Below are 19,850 nucleotides of genomic sequence, written 5' to 3'. Positions count from 1 at the left end.
TCCCCACCGCCCCCCTGCCCTCCCCACCGCCCCCCTGCCCTCCCCACCGCCCCCCTGCCCTCCCCACCTGGACCTATTGTTCCACCTATCTGGCTTTGGAGAAAGTTGCCATCTGCCCCAGGACTTTTGCCTGTCTGCCCAACCAGTGCTCCCTGCAAGGCCTGGCCAATAAGCCATCTATAACCCAACTGGAATCACTCATCACCCAACTGGAATCACTGTTCACACACTAATGGCTGAAAGACAAGGCACAGACCACTCCCAGTGCTCTGGGGAGTACGAGCAGGTGTTTTGGAAAAAGAAGTCTCACCAGACAAATCACTTGGGGAAGCATCTGATTAAACCAAGGAAAATGCAGCTGCATTACCACAGGACTTCTCAGAACCTAGAGTACGCCCATGGGCACCGGGAATTTACAAGAGAAGTGGGCACGGGGAGGAGTCTCCCGAGCTATTATGATCAAGAGGGAAAAAGCAGATATGGCATCTCTGGGGTGGTGGGAACTATGGAAAGAAGCGGAGGCTGGACATCCAAAGACAGATTCAGCCTGGCTGTGAGGTCTTGAATAGGAGATGTCCTCTCTCTGAGCATCAGTTTTCATATCTGTGCAATGGGTGGCTCCTCTCCCAGAGGGCTGTTTGAAGGATGAAATGAGACCCTGGATGTGAAGGTGGCTGAGAATGTCCCCAGAGCCAGTGATCTGAGCTAAAGAGCAGGGCAGGTGGAAGGCATGACTGGTCACCCTAGGAGGAACACTAGGAGCGAAGGCTCAGGGGCGGGGCCAGCAGCAGGTGCCTGAGCCACTTGCCTGAACCACACCGCTAGTGAGGCAGAAGTCGGGACCAAAGCAGCCCGGGCTAGCCCCAAGTCAAAATGCTTTTTCTACAGTCAAGTGTCCCTCCACAAGACAAGAAGAACGGGTCGCTCAACCTATCACACTGTCCCCTCTGGGGCTGCTTCCTGGGGCCCAAGGGGAGCCCAACAACAGCGGGTGCTTCCCGAGGGCTCACCGCGTGCATGGCCCCGTGCGGGGTAAGCACGTGATCTCATCAACGCGCCAACCGTGGGAAGAGGTCTCATTACGATTTGCATTTACTGATGACGCCACGGACTACTCGACATCACGTGGCCTAAAGAATAGGCAGGAAGGCTTCAAGGATGGAAGTCCTCAGTCCAAAATTGGGCTCCTCCCCTTCCCAAATCCACGACCTTAGATAACTTACTTTACTTCTCTGAGCCTCCACTGACTCATCCATAAAATGGGTATAACCTACCATCTAGGGCTCTGAAGATTTAATGGAACAACCAGCACGTAAATCAGGCCTGGCAGAGAGTGGATTCTCAGTAAACTGTAAGAGTGAACAAGTCCATCGTGGTGGTCACCGTTGTTACCCTCCGTAGTGTGGCGAGCTATCGCGGAATGGCGAGTCGGCGCATGCGCAGTGGGGTCATAGTGCTCTTCCTCCCCCCACCTCTTCCTCCCCCTGCCTTCCGCCTTCTCCAGTAACAGGTTAGTAGGGTTTCTGGTAATCAAAGCTTAAAGAGAGCCCATAGAGCATCTGGTCTACCCCCATGAAGCAAGTCCTTCCCCTCTCTGAGCCTCAGTTTCTGTATCTGTAAAATGGGGTCCTAGCACTCACTACGTGGAATTGTTGAGATGGCCAAAGCTCTTAGAGTAGTGCCCCGCACATAGTAAGCAGGAGATAAATATCAGCTGCTGTTATTATTTACGGGAAACAGAGGCTAAGAAGGGGGGAGAGGCCTTGGCAAGGCCACCCAGCACGCAAGTGGCTCAGCCTCTGCGAAACCTGGTTGCCGAGGCGTTCCAGCCTCCCTACTCTGGCCTCCCAAGGCGTGGGACCCCCAGCGAGCGGCGCCTTCTAGCCCCAGCCACTTCACGGTTTTGCCGGGCTTTCTAAAAACTGTAATTGTTTACATCCCCGAGCAGCCATTTCAGCTTAATGAATGGATTCAATACGCTCAGAAAATGCAGAATAAATCCTCGCCTGTGGCCCAGAATAGGCCCGGCTGTACCAGCTGTTGGGCAGGGAGCCAAGCCACCAGCTGGGGCAGGGCTGAGATGCGGGGCCTGTGTCTGCACAAAGGCAGGCGTGTGGGATGGGGCCCAGGAGGGGACAGGCCTGGGGGATGCTGGGTCCAAGGACAGATCAGTGCAAACCCTAGATTGTAGAGCCCAGTCACCTCTTAATCAGAGCCCTGTGTCAACCCAGCATCGCCCTTTAGGTTGGTACCTTGTGGGGGGGGAACACAGAGGCCCCAGGCTTTGCTCGAGCCACTGCGCCTTTGCTGGGTGAGGCTCCTCTGCCTGGGGCTGACCACTTTGAACTTAGTGTCCCCTGCCTACAGTGTTCTCTGGGCATCTTCTGTGCACTTGTCTGGGTCAGTCTCCCTTGATCAGATGGAAATTTTGTCTTGGAAAGTGAGGGTGGTGTCCCAGGGCAGCCAAGGCACAGAGGAGAAGACAGGAGAGGCGGAGGGGAGAAGGAAGGGCCGAGCAAAATGAACTCAGAAATGGCCCAGGAGCCCAGAGACTCGGATTCTCTGGCCTCACTGTGTGACCCTGAACAAGGCCCTTCCCCTCTCTGATCCTCCGTCCCTGCCCGATCCAAAGAGGGGCTCAGGCCTGGCACGATCCCCCTTCTAGGCAGGTAGCTCCCCACTTCACCCCCTGCAGGGTGTTCATAGAGCCAGGCAGGTAGGATGCCCTCTCTGGCTTTGGCCGGGGCAGATCCGGCTATGAGAGGCCGAGCTTGCCGTCTGAGGCTCTCTGCAGGGAGAAACCATATAGGCCCAGACTGCAGTTGTTCTGCTCCTCCTGACTCAGTGACTTGATGGCCCTTCACCCAGAGCCTGAAGAAATGAACAGCCCTGGTCCCAGCCACCTGGGGCCCAAACGCCAACCTGAATCAGCGCTGTCGGGGAAAATATAGAGGGGGTGCCTGGACGCTGAGCTCTGAACACCTTGTTACAAGTGTGTGGCTTGTCTTCTTGGGCGCAGGAGAGAGCAGGGGCGGTGGGCCAGGCAGGGAGAAGCTGCTGTCAGGGGAGGGGAGCGGGGCAGGGAGCTGGCACTGCAGATGGGGGACTGGCCTGGCTGCCGTGAGCCCGGCGTGCTTCACCTACGGAAACAGAAGTGAGCGCAGACGAGCACACAGGACAGGAGTGGTGGACAGAGGAAGTGTCCCCAGAGTGGAGGCAGTAGGTCCATTTTGAAACGCCAAGCCTTCCTCTGCCCTCCAGGAACACAAGGATCAGCAGACAGAAGGTCCAGCTTCGTGCCACTTAGAGCTGTGTGACCCTGAGCTAGTGACTTCACCCCTAGGAGCCTTGACTTGCCCACCTGCAAATGGAAATGAAAACAGAAGTGCCTACGCCACAGGCTCGAGAGGGTTCGATGAGCCAACCCAGGTAACACCCAGGGGATGCTAACCGGGCCACGCATGTTCAAATGTCAAGCCCTGAACACACCCTTCCATGCGGCAGTTCCGTGTCCAGGAGACCAGGCCTCCAAAATGCTCGCTCCCAGGCACCAGCTCTGCTTACAAGCATGTCTAGAAGACCAACATGCAGAAAGCAACCTGAACGACCCACAGGAGAGCAGCTACACATATGGAACCCCCCCAATAACGGGCAGGTCCCTGGAGTCAACAGAGAGAATTCAGCACATCCCGATGACCCAGTTGCTGGTCCCTGCCACTGCGGACCGTGCCATGGCTGGAGGAGGCTCACAGGACTGTGTGTTCCTGCCCCAACCTCCTGTGAGTCTATCGTGACTTCAAATTGAAAAGTTTAAGAGAGAAAACAACAACAACAACAAATCTCAGCCTTCGAGGGCAGCGAACTGTCGTGTAGGATGCCATCACAGTGGAACATGACAGTACACATTTGTCACAACCCATAGAAGGCACAATAGCACGAGTGAGCCCGAGTGGAAATCCCGGACTTGGGTTAATAATAACGGCATGTCCGTCTAGGTGCATCCGTTGTGATTAACGTCACCTTTACATCATTACCAGTGTTCACCTTGTGGGGGCAGAGGGACCTTCGTTCCTCTCTATTCTTCTGCGTGGTTTCCGTTTCTCAAAGGAAGACAGCTTCACGGTATGATGTGTGCAGTCGTTTATGAACCCAAACCAGTAAAGCACTTCACATAGAGCTTGAGTATACGGTCCCAGCTTTGGGTTGATGGGATTCCCTTTTACAACTCCCACCGGCCTTCTGCATGCAGGGTCTCGCCCCACTGTGGGGGAGCATCTGGCCCCCTCCCCTGATCTTTGGATGGGCTGCCCTGGCTGCTGGAAGTCAAGGCTTCCCAGCAGAAGGTGGGGGGCTGGGCCTCCGTCATTACGACTGTTGTCTCTCTTTCCTGTGCCCCCCCCTGCACCGGGGCTCCCCGAGTTATGACCCCATCCGTTCCGGGACTGGCATCTTTATTACAGTGAGTTATCATCACCCTATTAAGAGGCCCCCTCCTCGGGTTATATATATGGGCCTGACGGTGTCATATATTAGGCAGAGGGGTCAGCAGCAAGTAGACTGAGAAATTTAGTGAAAGAAAAATAAATTAAACCTCCCCCTGGCCTTCAGAGGAAAAGGAGAGCAAGGCAACGGGGCCATCCAGGCAGCCATCACTCATCCTGTGGCTATTTTGGATTCTGAACGTGATTGTCGCTTTTGTGAAGTAATGAGGGACGGCAGGCAGAGTGACAGTCTCGGGCTTTCTAGTCAGAGTGCACATCATCTCTTACCGTGGCGGGACCACAGCGATCCTGAAAGAAGAGCCCGCGTCAGCCTTGCGGACTCTAGCTTTCCTGGGGAACCTGGCACCCCCCACCAGAAGTGGACAGACTTTCCATTAATAATCGTACTCGCATTAATAACCACAGTGATGGAGCTTTACAGATTCAGATAAAGTGATGTGAGCCTCACAAGAACCCTGGGAGGTAAGCCCTATTATTATTCCGATTTTACAGATGAGGACTCTGAGTCTCGAGGGCAAGGGAGCGCCGAGATCACACAGGAAAACAGGGACGGAACAGGGGTCAGCCTGGTCCCAGAGCCCATGCCTTTAGCCTCAATTCTGAGCGCTCCAGCCTTTATTCTGCTTTAACGGGGTAACCTTCCAGATGGAGGGGCAGGGAGTGGAAATGGCTGAGAAGGAGCTCATAGGGAAGCGGCGGATGCAACAAAAATAGGGAGCAGAGGGTGCCTGGGTGGCTCAGTCATAGGGAGCAGAAGTGTCTTCTTGCCACCTCAGCAGGGAGCTAGGAAGCCTTGGCTGTGGGATTCTATAAGCTCTGTGGTATCCTAACTTCCAACAGCCACAACTTCCCATGTGCCCGGTGCTGGGCTCAGCCCCTGACATACAGCATCTCTGTCCATCTGTATGGTGGACCATCTGTATGCTCTTTTCAGTCCCATTGTACAGGCCAGAAGACTGAGCCTCAGAAAACTAGGGACTTGCTCAAAGCCACTGTGACAAAACAGGGCCACACTTCTATCTCTCTGCCTACACATTCTAGAACCTTGTTGCTGCCCCCCTCCAAGGGTGGAGTCTGGTTCCCCTGGCCCTTGAAGCTGCCAAAGGCTTATCACCCATAGAACATGGCAGAAGGGACGCTGCCAGGATATCCGAGGCCAGCTCGGAAAAGGGGATGCAGCTTCCAGGGTGCTCCAGTGGGAACTTGCACTTGAAGCCACCATGCCAAGAGGAAGCCCAAATGAGCCCATGCGGGGAGACTGGAGACCACACAGGAGAGGGACGCCAAGCCAGTCCTGCCTCCTCCAGCCCCTGTCCTTTCCGGGCCGGCCACCATGAGACTGCAACCACGGGACAGACCTCCAGCCAGAGCTGCAAGCCTCCAAACTGCAGACCCACCGAAGCCTCGGGAGATAATGAAATGATTGTGTGGAAGGCGTGGGGGCTTGGGGCTGATTTGTTATGCAGCACGGTACCCCGGCCAGTCCCCCAAGCTAACAAGGGATGGAGTCCCCGCTTTGATGCGAGCCCAGGTCTGCATCATTCCTGGCTGCTCTGAGCACTGGCCTGCACGGTCCTTGGCCCTCAGGACCTTCTGCTAAGCTATGAAGAGAGCACTGGACTGTGAGTCCAGACCTGAATTCTGGTTCAGAACCTGCCGTTCATTAGCGCAGATGGCTCATTGGGAGCCCTTGGTGAGGAGCATCTCCTCTTAAAGGCTTATGTTTTTCACCCACCAAAGGGGCTCTCACCTACCACCCAGCCCACCTCATGGGCCAGCTTTAATGCCAAAGGAGACCGCCGAGCAACAGAAGTACTTGGCACAAAGAAGGAAGTCACAGCTTGCTGAATGTCTCTCATGTGCCACGTGTTACACGTGCAGTCTCTGACTATCGAATGCCTGTAGAAGGTAGGTGGATTTATTACCATTTTACAGACACAGAAACTGAGGCCAGAGAGGGGAAATCACTGCACAAAATAAATCCCACAGCCAGGAGGTGGGGAGGCCTGGATTCAAAGCCAGGGCCCCTGCTCTTCCCTTGTGCCTCACTTTATCCTTATCAAGTGAGCTCCAGAGAGCCTCCATTTGCTGCCGTATGAAACACACGGGCACCGGCTAATTGTTCCATGGGCCGCTTTTTGCCAAAGGAAAAAAACACAAGGTTGGATGAATGGTTTCCTGATGGCTCCCGAGGGATGGCCCGGGCCATGAGCCTTGGTTAGCAGCAAACCAGCCGTGATGTCGAATCACCCAGGGTTTTCTGCCTGCCAAGTGGAAGCAACCCCAGAACGTCCTCCCACTGCCTTCCCAAAGGACCATTCGGGGACAGCAGGCAGAGAGACAGAAGGGGGGTGGAGATGCGGTGCAGAGTGGGGGAGCTCCCCTCTGCCACGAGAAAAACACATTTCCTAAGACCCAACAGCCAGCTGGGTTGACTTCTTCAAACAAGTCACTTTATAATGAACCGACTGAGCCAGGAGCCACCTTGCCTGTCCACGGGAGGTGGCCCAGAGTCAGGGCATATTAGCATCGCAACCTTCAGGGAGCCTCCAGACAGCTCTAGGACATCCTTTCTCCCTCCTTCCCCCCCCCCTCATCTGAGGCTCAGGCAGTTTCCATAACTTGGCCAAGGTCACACCCCGCTGATAAAAGGCCAAGCTGAAATCTGAACCAGGACTGGCTGACAGCAAAACTCCCGTGTCCTTTCCCCTCCATATCCTAGGGGAAGGCAAGCCTCTGACTTCCAGGCTGCCCAGGGCACAGCTGGTGACAGGGCGGTCCCACACCCCCAGGCAGCCTCCCAGGATAAAGCGCGCCATGTCACAGGGGCCAACGGGATTGAGAAGGGGGTGGGGGAGAAGCATGGTGGGAGAGCTCTGCAGGAACACAGGGGGCTTGAGGGGGCCTGAGGGGGCTTTAGGAAGAACAGGATATGACCCCCCCCAAAGGAGGAGGCTCAGAGTAGTCCCAAGGAGTGATGCTGGGGCTGTGTATGATGTAGGTGCCGAAGGCTCAAACAAAGCAGAGGCCATGAGTACGCTGGGACCCCGTGGTAATCTGAGGACCTGGGGAGCCATCAGCCTGGGACCACCCACACGACCTCAGTGGTCTTTCATGGGGCCACCAGGTCTGGGGGCTGCGGCACAGGCTTGGTACCTGGGATGAATACACATTTGGTCTTTGTCCCCAGTCCCTGGCACACAACTCCTAAAACCCTTGGCATCTCTGAAGTGAGGAGGGTTTTTTTGGACACTAATGAATGGCTGGGGTCTGGTTGGGGGGCAGGGGGTTTCCTAATAGCTTCAGGACAGGGGCTGGTCACTGAGAAGACCAAGGCATGATTAGAAATTTAGAACTTTCAGCCTCGCCCCTTGACCTCTGAGGAGGGGAGAGGGACTGGGGTCTGAGTAATCAATCACCAGTGGCCAAGGACTTCATCAATCATGCCTAAATAATAAAACCACTGTAAAAACCCCAAACTACAGAATTCTGAGAGCTTCCGGGTTGGGAAACACATTGAGGAGCTGGGGGTGGGGGTGGGGGTCGTACCAGAGAGGGGCAGGGAACCCCTCCCCCATGCCTTGCCCTACACATCTCTTGCATTTGGCTGTTCCTGGGTTGTATCCTTTACAACAAATGGATAAAGGTAAGTAAAGTGCCTTCCTGGGTTCTGTGAGCTTTTCTGGCAAATTACCAAACCCAAGGGGGGGGTGGGAAGCCCCCAGCTTTATAGCTGGTCGGTCAGAAGTACAGGTGGCCCAAATGTGTGGTCTGGGGGTCTGAAGTCGGGCAGGTTGTGGGACTGAGCCCTTAGCCTGTAGGGTCTGCACGGACTCCAACGTCTGCATTGAATTGAATTGAATTGTAGGACACCCAGGTAGTGTCTGGAGAATCAGAGAATTGGTTGGCCTAAGGAAAGCCCCCCACATTTGGCTTCAGAAGCAATTCAGAGAGCCCGGCTGAGAAAGTGACCCCACAAGCCCTCTGGGAGCCTGTGAGGACAGAGGCAGCAGTGCATGAGACAAGAGGCAAGATGTGTGGTCCCCCAAGTTTGGGCTTAGAGCTTGGGCAGACCTGGGTCCAAATCCCACCTCTGACTTTAGTTGTGTGCCCTGGGGAATAGGGACGAAGCTCCGGCCAGCATCAGTTTCCCCATCTGTTAGACAGGCATTATAATAGACCTCACCTCTCCCAGGCTGTTCTAAGGCTGCAGTGACCACGTCCAGAAGCTCTCAGCCCAGGGCCCGGAAAAACAAATCCGTTCCGCATTAGGAGATGACCCTGACGGCCTGTTGCAAAGGCGAGGACAGCAGAGGGATATTTGCAGGGAGCCTGACCGGTCGAGTACTCTGGAACGTACTCGCTGTGCAATGTCAGGTAAAACACATACTTTCTCTGAGTCTCTGTTCTTTAATCCAACAGAGGGAGATGCATGGCAGCAAACACTTCTGAGCCCACACTTGACCAGCCAAGTCCTGTACCCCGCACTTTTGGGCACTGACTCAGTTAATCCTCACAACGAGCCTGCAAGCTGGGGCCTCTATTGGGTCCATTTTATAGAGCGGAAAACTGAGGTTCGGGGAGCCCAAGCCAAAGCTTGCACCCAGCAGGCTGACTCCAGACTCCTGCCCGTGGCACTGTTGGTCCTCACCAGACTACCGCATGAATCGAATCCGATCAAGAGGCACGATCAAGGTACAAGTGCTTTCGAAACAGTCAAACGCTAAACCGATATTCGTGGTGGCTGTTGTTGCCCTAACACTTCAGAAACCCTGAGTCCGGTTATGAGCCCCAAAATCTCCCACAGGGACTGATACTGGTTTTTAAAAAATAAGATCAGGGCTCTCAAAATAAGGAAGCCAGGCGCACTGGGAGGAGATCATCGTTTTAATGAGGGAAAAAAAAAAAACCCTGATTAATGGAAATGATTCTTAATATATTTCAAAATGATCTGTTATGACACAAAGCAAAGACATTTATATATGACTTTGAAATTCTTAATAGCTGATTTTAGAGCAACCTATTATGAAATCTTCCAGAGCAGAATATATAGTAAGTAAATCATCGGGCAGGCCTCCCAGGCACACTGACGGCAGCTCCTCTTAAAATAATTTATAAGGTGGGGTGGGGGGAGGCTGGGAGAAATTATTGCCATAATCATGTATTAATAAAATATTTATAAATGTGACTTTCCCTTTTAGCGTTACAGGCAGCTCCAGGTATGGGGCAGGTCCCCGAGCGCACATCAGAGGGGGCCTCCCACGTGCCCTAGGGGGAGAAACCCCATGTACCGAACTCCTCTGGTGACCGGTCAGTGGGCCAGGGGACTCTGCTAGCCTCTGTTTTGTGGCATTGGAGGTAGAGAGGGTTGAAGTTGATGGTGGAAATCAGGAGGCAGATCCCACCCATCTGCAGACCTTGCAGAGTGTCTGGGGGGGGGGGGGGGGGGGGGCAATCCTGTGTCAGCTCAGTGCAGCCAAGAGGCAACCAGCTGGGCTACCTGGGGAGAATGTCCTGTGCTGGGATCAACAACAAAATCCTAGACTCGCCTTCTACTGAAGGATTGCCTCGAGCTAGCCTCTACTGATGACCGATCCACCATCCCTTGCCTTGGCCATCCCAGACCTGCCACCCCATACATGTCCCTGGTCTGGCACTGTGGGTGCCTGTCTGTGCCTCCCTGCTGTCTCTGGCTTTAGGCACATGCTCAGCTCAAGCTCGGGACAGGCTGGAAGTGCAGGTGTTAATGCCTCCCAGGAGCAACCTTCGACCAGGGAGAAGGAGGAGGCGGTGGGTAAATACACCACTCCGTTGTCTCCTGGGTAAATACAATTGGAAGGCATGTTCCTCAGAATCGCCCACAGGTCCCCAGTGGAACTGGGTTTCCAGTCGCCCAGAGGTGATGCGCTCATGAAGTATCACCTGCCTCCCCTTCCCTATCTCCCTCCCCTACTGCTGATTCCCTCCCAGAAGGACACGTGCACCCAGATCTTTGTCTCAGGGTCTGCTTTAGGGGACCCAGTCCAGTTTAACTTCCTCACCCATATTCCATCTGATCCTCCCATCAGCCCCATTCTCTGCCCATTGAAAGAGGAGATCACCGAAGCTCAGACGAGTCTGGTGTTCAATCCTGGTTAATTGCACCAAGAGCCTCAGCTTTCCATTCTGTAAAACAGGCTTGCTTCCTTCAACTCATCCCCAGCCCACGGATGTCCCAACTCTGAACCTTCAGGGCTTTCCTGTTCTGACCTCGGCAATCCCATCCTTGACCCAGTCAGCTCACAAAGCTGGCTGATGGTCCCAGGTAGGAAGCCTCATATCTCCTTATAAGATGATAAATTCACAAGAAGGGACCCAATTTTCACAGCCCCTCATATCCCTCCCTCTGTCGGGTCTGGGCACCAAGTAGATGTTGGCTCATCTCAGGGATGGGGATGTGTTATGGGCTGAATTATGTCTTCGCCAGATCAGTATGTTAAAGTGCTAACTCCCAGGACTTCAAATTGTGACTGTATTTGTTGATCAAGGCTTTAACGTGATAATTAAGGTAAAATGAGGTCCTGGGGGTAGGCCCTAATCCAATGCGATTGGTGTCCTAATCAGAAGAGGAATCAGGACGCAGACACACACATGAGTGAGGACACGGCAGGAAGGCAAGCCTCTGCAAGCCCCCGACAGAGGCCTCAGGCAAAACCAACCCTGCCGGCACCTTGACCTTGAACTGTCAGCCTCCAGAACTGTCAGAAAACAAATTTGCTAGATTAAGAACCTCGAATCTGGCTCAACAGCAGAATGTCACATCTGATAAAACTGTGACCAGAGGCAGAGGTGACTTGCTTAAGGTCACACATCAAGTAACATCCTCTCTCTGGCATGGCTGGGTCTAAGGGGGATGGAGGAGTTTTTTCAGAGCAAATCAAACATTTAGGCGCTTCGGAGGCACGAAGTCCGCCAGTTGCTGTGATCTTCCATGGATTGGTGCAGGATAGGGCTGGGCGAGCTTCTTCTGTAAAGGGCTATATAACAGTAATTATGTGAGGCTTTGCAGGCCACACCGTCTTTGTCTCAACTCCTCAACTCAGCCATTGTGGCAGGAATGTAGCCAGAGACATGTAAATGAGGGGCATGTCCCTGTTCCAATAAAACTTTAATTATGGATACTATAATTTGAATACCATAGAATTTTCACACATCCCCAAATATTACAGATAGGTAGGTAGGTAGGTAGTTAGATAGATAGATAGATAGATATTCATCTAATTGAAATATAAAAACTATTTTTAGCTTATTGCTGTCCAAAAGCAGATAGCAGACTGGATTTAGTCCTATAAGCCATAGTTTGCTGGCCCTTCCTGGGGACAAAGCCCATTGCAGAGGTAGAGATTTTACCAGATGATTAGAGTTTTGCAGGAAAAGAAAGGCAGCTCAGGTTGGAGATGGGGCCATGTTCTCACACTATGGTGTGCATGACTCGCGTTGGTCTTGGTGACAAGGAAGCTGAGAGAGACACTACAGTCCCACGGGCAAAATGGTAGTGATGCTCCAGGAGCCAACGTGTTGAGTGTGGCCCACAACTGATTTTTGGGAAGGCAAGTGGCATTTGATTTTTCACCTTTGCCGAGTCAAGCATGTCTGTCCTTGGTTTGGACCAACTGGGGGATCCCTACCTTACTTATTTCTGACTCAGCGTAACTTCTAGAAATTTCCAAAATCAAATCAGTGGGCCAATGTATGTAGCTCACATGTACGAGAATTGAAAGAATAGACCCCAAGGCCCAGGAGTGTGGGGATGGCAGGAATGATGTGCCAACATGTTCCAGAAGTCTGATGCCCATATACAAATGACCCAGAATGTCAGCCAGAATTGGTGCACAGTCCCCGAGGACAGACCTCAAGTCACACATATTCATTCAACACGTAAATCCCAACTCCATGTCCCGGGCCGCAAGGAATTCACCCCCTACTAGAAATAGCTACACAAGGACGTGATCACAATGCAAGGCACCGTGATCCTCGTGGAGGCAGGAACCGTGCTTTTCTTGGTCCCCACCGTCTCCCTGGGACCTTTCACAGCGCCAAAAGAGACCAAGGAAATTGGTTAGGGAGGTGAGGAGACTTGAATGCCGAGTCAAGGAATTTTAGTTGAGTTAGCAGGCAAGAGAGAGCCTCGGGAAGATTCTAAGCAGGGGAATGGCACAATAGGCCTATAATTTTTAGAAAAGAGCCCGGGGTCACACCGAAGATGGACTGAGGGAAGAACATAGACATTAGCGATGAGACTACTGTAACAGTCCAAGCAAAAAAAAACAAAAAACAAAAAACAAAAAACTGGCAAACAGTAAGGCTAGAGAAACAAGGAACAAGAACAGAAATGTTGTCACAGAGATCCTCTACAGGGCGAGGTGAATGATGATCGGCTAGGGAGGGGTGAGGGCAAGAGGGAAGACCAGAACCACCTGGGAAACCAAGCTGAGGTAGGGATGATCAGTAAACAGACAACTGAGGGCAGGCAGCAGACTCAGGAGGAGAAGGATGGCTGGGTAAGCTTCAGCACGTCAGGTGGGGGAGCATCTCCAAGATTGCCTAGGTAGAAACACAGCACCTTTATTGCTTGGACCCAGCTATGTCTCAGGTGTTCTGGAGTGTTCTGGTGCTCAACGCCGTGGCTGCCAGTTACATACGGCTACTTAAATTCATGTTGATGAAAATGTAATGCAATTAAACATTCCACCCCTCGGTTGCGCTAGCTGCACGTCAGAGGCTCAATAGCCCCATGCTGCTCGGGGCTGGTTCTGGACCGCACAGATGGAGAACATCTCCGTCTACAAGGTTTCCTTGAAAAACCCCAGCCCCATTTCCATCTCACCGCGCCCGGTCCAGCAGCCTCCCGGGGAACAGGCCCAGCGACGCAGATGACAGATTGATCCTGTCCCTCCTTGTGGCGGCAGGTGCCACCGCATACAGCTGGTGGCACAGGTGAGCTGGGCAGGAAGCACGTACCTTTGCAGGCCCCCGCTGCGCCGAGGTGGTAGATGGCTGCCAACACCCTCCAAATGGCTCGCTGCTCGCCCTCCGAAATGCCCAGTGTCTCCATGGCACAGCGGAGTTGGGCAAAGGCGGCCGCCGCCTTCTGCTTGTCTTCAGGCTGAGAGCAAAGGGAGAGAGGAAGAAGCCATGAGGGTGGAGAAAAGGCGAAGCACTGACTCAGGGCTCACCCTTGGGGGGCACGTGTGGTCGCTTTATTAGCGCAGTCAATGACCCAGAATTAGGCTGTGCTGGCTTGACACCCAGGGCTCCGACTGTAGGGAAAGTTCTAGAAAGCGTTTCTATCTGACTTTGGAATGCGCTGCGATTTTTATTCATCTATGTGTTCATTCGGGAGATTTGTTTTTGTTTTTGTTTTGAGGCTCTGCTCGGTACTGGGCCCTGAGGGTGCAAAGCCGAGGGAAGCCCAGCACTTGACTTGGGGGGCCTCTCAAGGCAGCAGTGGACGGAGACATAACTGGGGGCCAGGTATGAGTGGGGAACAGTGGGATCTCAGAGGCAGGAAGGCGCTATTGAATCCCACCCAAAAGCAGCAAATAGATGGTCACAGAAGGCGAAACAAACCCGAGATTGAATTTGGAAGATGAATAGGCATCATTGACCAATTTAATGCAGTAAGTCCCGACGAGCAGAGGGAACAACATGACCAAAGGAGATCTGAGGAGACAAGAGGTGAACCTCTGAACGCGGGCGCAGAAGCAGGTATTTTTGGAGGCGGGGCCACCAGAGAAGAGAGAGAGCTTGAGCAGGCTGCAGGTGCCAATTGTGAAGGCCTCACCCATGATGTTAAGGGCACGGGCTTTCAATTCCAGCCACGACTGGCAAATGCGCACCCCTGTCTACACTCCTGCGTCTGTGGCAGGCATCAGTAATTAATCGAGAGCCCACAGCAAGCCAGTGAGTCCCCGATTCTTCTCAGGACACCACCCCTTGCAGCCGACACCAACTGATCTGCCCCAGCAACTGAAGGGGAAACCAACCGTTCGCTATCCCCAGTGCAAGTGATGGGAAACTACCCAAGATTTTTAAGCGGGAGGAACGAGAAAGTGACATGATCAGATGTTTATGGGTTGTAGGGTGTTGTTTTTTTCTTTTTCAGATTTATGATCCTAATTATGTTTGGGATTGAATATTAAAATGAGTCTGAAACTCCTGCACACACCATCTGGCCAAGAAGATTCAGCTCAGAAACCTGCTGGGCTGAGAGGAAGTGAGCTGGGGACAAGAATTCTGTTGTCACTAATCCACCAGCAGATAATGAGGAGCTGGTTTGCACTTGGCCCTCTGACAGAGCGTGGGCAATGAACGGTAGGCTGTTAAAGCTGGCAGGTCCTTGAATTTTGCGGAATCCAGTATGCCCAGAGAGGGGAGAACACTGGCCCAAGGTCACACAGCAAATCAGTACCAGATGCAGAGCTGGAATCAGGCTTTTCTGATTTCCAGTCCAGGCTGCTTGTCCCCTTCCATTCAAGCCACTTCTAACCAGGAAAGAAGCCTGCAAGGATCAGCGACCAATTGGGACGGCGTCAAAGCAGGCGGTGACATTGAGAGATTCACTGTGAAAATATTTCAATTAATAGCAAAAGCATGTGCCACTGATCCATCATATTTCTGGGCTACCACAGGACCACAAAATCCCTAGCAACCAGGAGCTCAGCCTAGCAACGGCCGCTGCTCCGCTGGAGCCCACAGAGGGAGGGAGGGCATCTGACCAACATGTTCTCTGTTATTTATGAGATTTCAAAGTAGCAATGAAAGGACACCAAAAGGACAGTGGCAACACATTTACTATCATTCCCACTGTCAGCTCTGGGCATTTGACTTTAAATTACAGGTGGACTCCATCATCTGCCACTGAGCTCATGTGAAGAGAAGGAAAAACTTTCCCTAAAGCTTCATCTGTTTCTCTTCCTCTCCCTGCCTCCCCAGCCCTGCCCCCTCCCCCACCCACGGCTCTGTTGCAACAGAAAATAGAGAGAGAAAAATGTCTATGTTTCTGATACGAACCATTAGGATCAGGAAGATGTTTACAGTTCCTTGAATTTCCAGGGAACCAAACACCTCTGCCCAGTGCTGGGATGCAAGCCACTCCTTGCACCCCAGTCGCGCACGGAGAGATCAGTGAAGTTAGTGGACTACGTCAAGTCACAGCCCAGATGTCTGTGCACAGGAGAAGGAATAAACAAAGGGCCGTGTAGCCGGGGCACAGTGTTGGAGGATCACTCGGCAATGAACGAGAATGAGCCGCTGCTGGGTGCGACCATGCACCTGAATCCCACAGACCCGGGCTGAGCCAGAGAAGCCAGATACCAAAGACTCTGCACCCTGGGACTCCCATCTCTGCGAGGTTCAACATGGGCCAAACTAGCCTCTGGTAAGACAAGTCAGGTGATGACTCTGGGATGGGAGGGACACACCTGCTGGCCAAGAGACTCGAAGGAGCCTTTGTCAGAATGAGGAACGTTCTAGGTGTCGATCTGGGGTGTGGCTACAGGTGTGGTTAAGAATATAATCATCACTGAGTTGGAGGCTTAAAATTAGTGTGCTTTATACGCTTTATGTCTCACCTCAATTAAAAAAAAATTAGGGGTGCCTGGGTGGCTCAATCTGTTAAGCGTCTGCCTTCGGCTCAGGTCATGATTCTGGGGTCCTGAGATCGAGCCCCGGGTCGGGCTCCCTGTTGGGTGGGAGGTCTGCTTCTCCCTCTCCCTCTGCCCCTCCTCCTGCTTGTGCTTTCTCTCTCTCTCTCTCTCTCTCAAATAAATAAATAAAAATAAAATAAAATAATGAAAAAAAAAACCAACTCACACCATGCCCAGAGTTTCTGAGGCAATCAAAGACTCAAGGTCAACCAAAGACGGCAGGTAATTTAGTGAGGGGGGGGGGATCCAGAATGCCCTTTCCACAATAGACTGGGCTGTGCTAAGAGTGCCCAAGAGATTCCTTCAATGCGGAGAGAGGCCAGGTTTGGATTTGGAGTCAGACAGAGCTGGCCGTCCCCTGGACTCTGCTCCCCAGCACAGTGACTTTGTACAGATCTCTGGCCCTTGCCCTGGGGCTCAGTTTCCACCTCTGTAGAACAGAAACTGTAGCCCGCCGTCCTCCCAGGGCCACTGTGAGAATAAATGAGTCGTGTGTAAAGCACCCAGCATAGTGCCCCGGCACAGAGTGGTGCCTAATAAATGCCATTCCCCATGCACCGCTGCGTCTCTTCCACGGTGCCTTGACCCAGGCTGTTCTGCTTTTCCGGACACCCTTCCCCACTGCTGCCCAAGTGCAGGCCCAGCACCCCATGGAAGGTGAACTGGGAATGGCCCTGCCCTTGAGAGGCTCCCAGGCCAATGAGGGGGACAGATGCGCAAACCGAATGAGGGCCGGAGTGACTGCAGGAGAAGGGGGCGGGCAGGAGACTCGGGGCAGGGGGCGTCAGAGGCTTCCTGGAAGTAGTGGTGCATGAAGCAAACAGAATGAGCCAGGGGACATGGGGACTGGGCGGGGGGGGGGGGGGGGCGGGAGAGAAGGGGCACCAAGCAGAAGGGCGCGGGGCTGGGGGGACGGAGCGTGGTGCTTAGGTGCCGAGAACCCTGAGGTGGGTCGTGCAGGCCTGTCTCCCCCCGAGAGATGGGCAGTGGGGAGCCCTGGGTTGCAGCTGGGAGCTGCTCTCTGAGGGAGCCATGGCTACTGGAGCCTCGCTGGCTGAGAGAAAGCTGGCACGTGAGCACCTTCTCCCTGAGGCCGGCTCTAGAAGGAAAATGCTGAAAGTGGACTCAGTTTGCTTGCCCACACAGGTGGGTGAACCTCCTGGAGAACGTGGGGAGGGCAGGACAGGTGTCAGCCCGGAGCTCCCCGTACCTGAGCCGTTCCGCGCCATGCTCACATCCTCTCTGGGCACTGGGAGTCCATTTAAGGAGGGAGAAGAGGAAACGTGAATTGAGCACCTGGTACTTTTACTTTACTTTACGCACTAGGTACTTTTACTCTGTAAGGTAGGTGTGGGTCTCTCCCTCTGACAGAGGAGGAAACTGAGCCCAGAGAGGATAAATGACCCGAGAGCGCACAGTGAACCCCAGAGCACATGGTCTTCGGCCACGACACTGGATTGAGATGACAGAGGGGGACGCGCTATAGTGCCAGATTTGGGGACGGGTCCAGCCCTGCCTCTACCTCTTCCAAGCTGTGTGCTCTTAGGCAAGTGACTTCACCTCTCTGAGCCCGGTTACTGCTCCTGAAACCAGATGGGATAAAAATCCCTTTGCTCAGAGGACCATTAGGAGGATTAAGGAAGCAAAGGCTCTGGGCAGAGCCCCCAGCAAGAGGGCATGATCCCCCATCTTCCCATTTGGAGATCATTCCTCCACAGTTGACAACTGGGTCATAAAAAATAAATGTGCCTCGGGTCAAAGCCTGGAAGGTAACAGCCGGAAGCAAACTGCTGGGAGGCAAAGATGATTATTATTATCACTGCTGCTGGGCACTTAAAAAAAAAATCAGGCTAGGTTGCAGAAAAATAAATTACAGAGAAGAAGAAAATAATATGAAATCTTTGTGATTTCAAATGTGTCCCGGTGCCCTGACAGATCTCAAATAAGTTCCATTTAAAAGTTGAAAGTGGAAGGCAGCAAGGGCACAGGGCAGGGACCAGGAGCTGGGACTGACGGGGAGCAGAGGCAGCCACCAGGGGCCAGCACCAGCCCGCGGCGCTCAGGGCTTCTGGCCCAGGGCCCTGCTCCAGCTGATGGCCCCAGGCCTCATCCTGGGCTCTGCAGCCATGCTCCACCTTCCCCTTTGCTTCAGGCGCTCAGTGGAGCAGGAATGCTGGCCTCACTGCCCCTGTCCGACCTCACTCAGTGCACCACCAGACCAGCCCATGCTCACCTCCTCTGGGCAGCCTTCCTTGATACGCCTCTACCCCTCCCAGCCTGGCCTCAGACGACACACACCTCTGATTCAAGCACTTGTCATTCTGCCTTCAAAGGATCTGCTTCGAAGATGTGGCCGTGGCGGCCCCCAACCGCCTCCAAAACTGTGAGTCCCTTGTGACAGAGACCCAGCTGAGTTATCTCTGTGCCAGTGCCTGGGATGCGATGAGATCAATAAATATCCACTGATGAATCAATGTCAACGAGCTGCTGGTTAGTGTCCCTGAATCAGAGCCATTGACGCTGAGGTGGAGTTTATCCACCCACTGCGCCAGGCCCATGGTGCTACTAATCCCATGCTCCAGGACCCCAGAGCCAGGCCGGCTGAGGAAGGAGAGCCCCAAACTCTTGAATTCCCTTCTCCCGGCTCCTCTGGGATTCCCAGCAACCACCCCAGCTCCCAGGACACAGACAATGGATCCAAAGAGAGACACGAGATCCCCAAAGCCCCAGGAAATGCCTTTGAAGACACAGCGGGATAAATTAAAGTGCAATTAATATAGTTCTGCCTACCACGGCCGCAAAATTGAGAAAATTGAAAAGAGATTTTAGCCAAGTGGTGGTGAGTGGGGCCTGCTCGTTCGTTTAATCACTCAACAAAGGTTTATTGCTGTGTGCCTGGCTCAGTGCTAGGCCTTGTAAAATACACAAGCAGTGAAGAGAACACAGAACCTTAGGATGGTGGGGAGACAGACAATAAGCAAGCAAACATTGTGAAACAGGATGAGAGATTGTTGTCAACGAGATCACACACACACACACACACACACACACACACAACAGGAGGTCTCTCCCTGGACAAGGGGCTAGGAATCAGGGGATAGTAATACTGGTACAGAGGCCCAGGATGGATGCACAAAGATATTTATTATCTCATTATTAAGAACTACAAAAAGGGTTTAGAACATTTTCAGTAAGTGGACAACATCAGGGAAATGGTTCAGGGAATCCTGACTCCCGTCTGAATGTCTGTCTGGTCAAAACTATTGTTTGTGAAAGTTTTCGTGACATTCTCCATCGACAGATGGATGGATAGAGAAGAGGTGGTATATATACACAATGGAGTATTATGCAGCCATCAAAAGGAATGAGATCTTGCCATTTGCAACGACGTGGATGGAACTGGAGGGTGTTATGCTGAGCGAAATAAGTCAATCAGAGAAAGACATGTATCATATGACCTCACTGATATGAGGAATTCTTAATCTCAGGAAACAAACTGAGGGTTGCTGGAGTGGTGGGGGGTGGGAGGGATGGGGTGGCTGGGTGATAGACATTGGGTAGGGTATGTGCTATGGTGAGCGCGGTGAATTGTGCAAGACTGTTGAATCACAGACCTGTACCTCTGAAACAAATAATGCAATATATGTTAAGAAAAAAAAAA

The 19,850-nt window shown here is 52.9% G+C and overlaps 1 protein-coding gene across 3 annotated transcripts in view; it reads right to left on the bottom strand.

The window, feature by feature from the left end:
• Window positions 1–19,850, bottom strand: part of MYO18B (myosin XVIIIB) — a 264,944-nt gene that overhangs the window by 206,628 nt on the left and 38,466 nt on the right. For all 3 annotated transcript variants that reach the window (XM_073886782.1, XM_073886784.1, XM_073886783.1), the window contains exon 12: window positions 13,503–13,647. In XM_073886782.1, coding sequence (XP_073742883.1) covers window positions 13,503–13,647 — 145 coding nt within the window. The remainder of the gene's footprint in view (window positions 1–13,502; window positions 13,648–19,850) is intronic.

The sequence above is a fragment of the Callorhinus ursinus genome, unplaced genomic scaffold, assembly GCF_003265705.2.
Source record: "Callorhinus ursinus isolate GAN/ISIS: 27379988/994484 unplaced genomic scaffold, GSC_fseal_2.0 scaffold72, whole genome shotgun sequence".
NCBI classification, from domain to species: Eukaryota; Metazoa; Chordata; class Mammalia; order Carnivora; family Otariidae; genus Callorhinus; species Callorhinus ursinus.
This window is presented reverse-complemented; position numbering and strand designations above follow the sequence as displayed.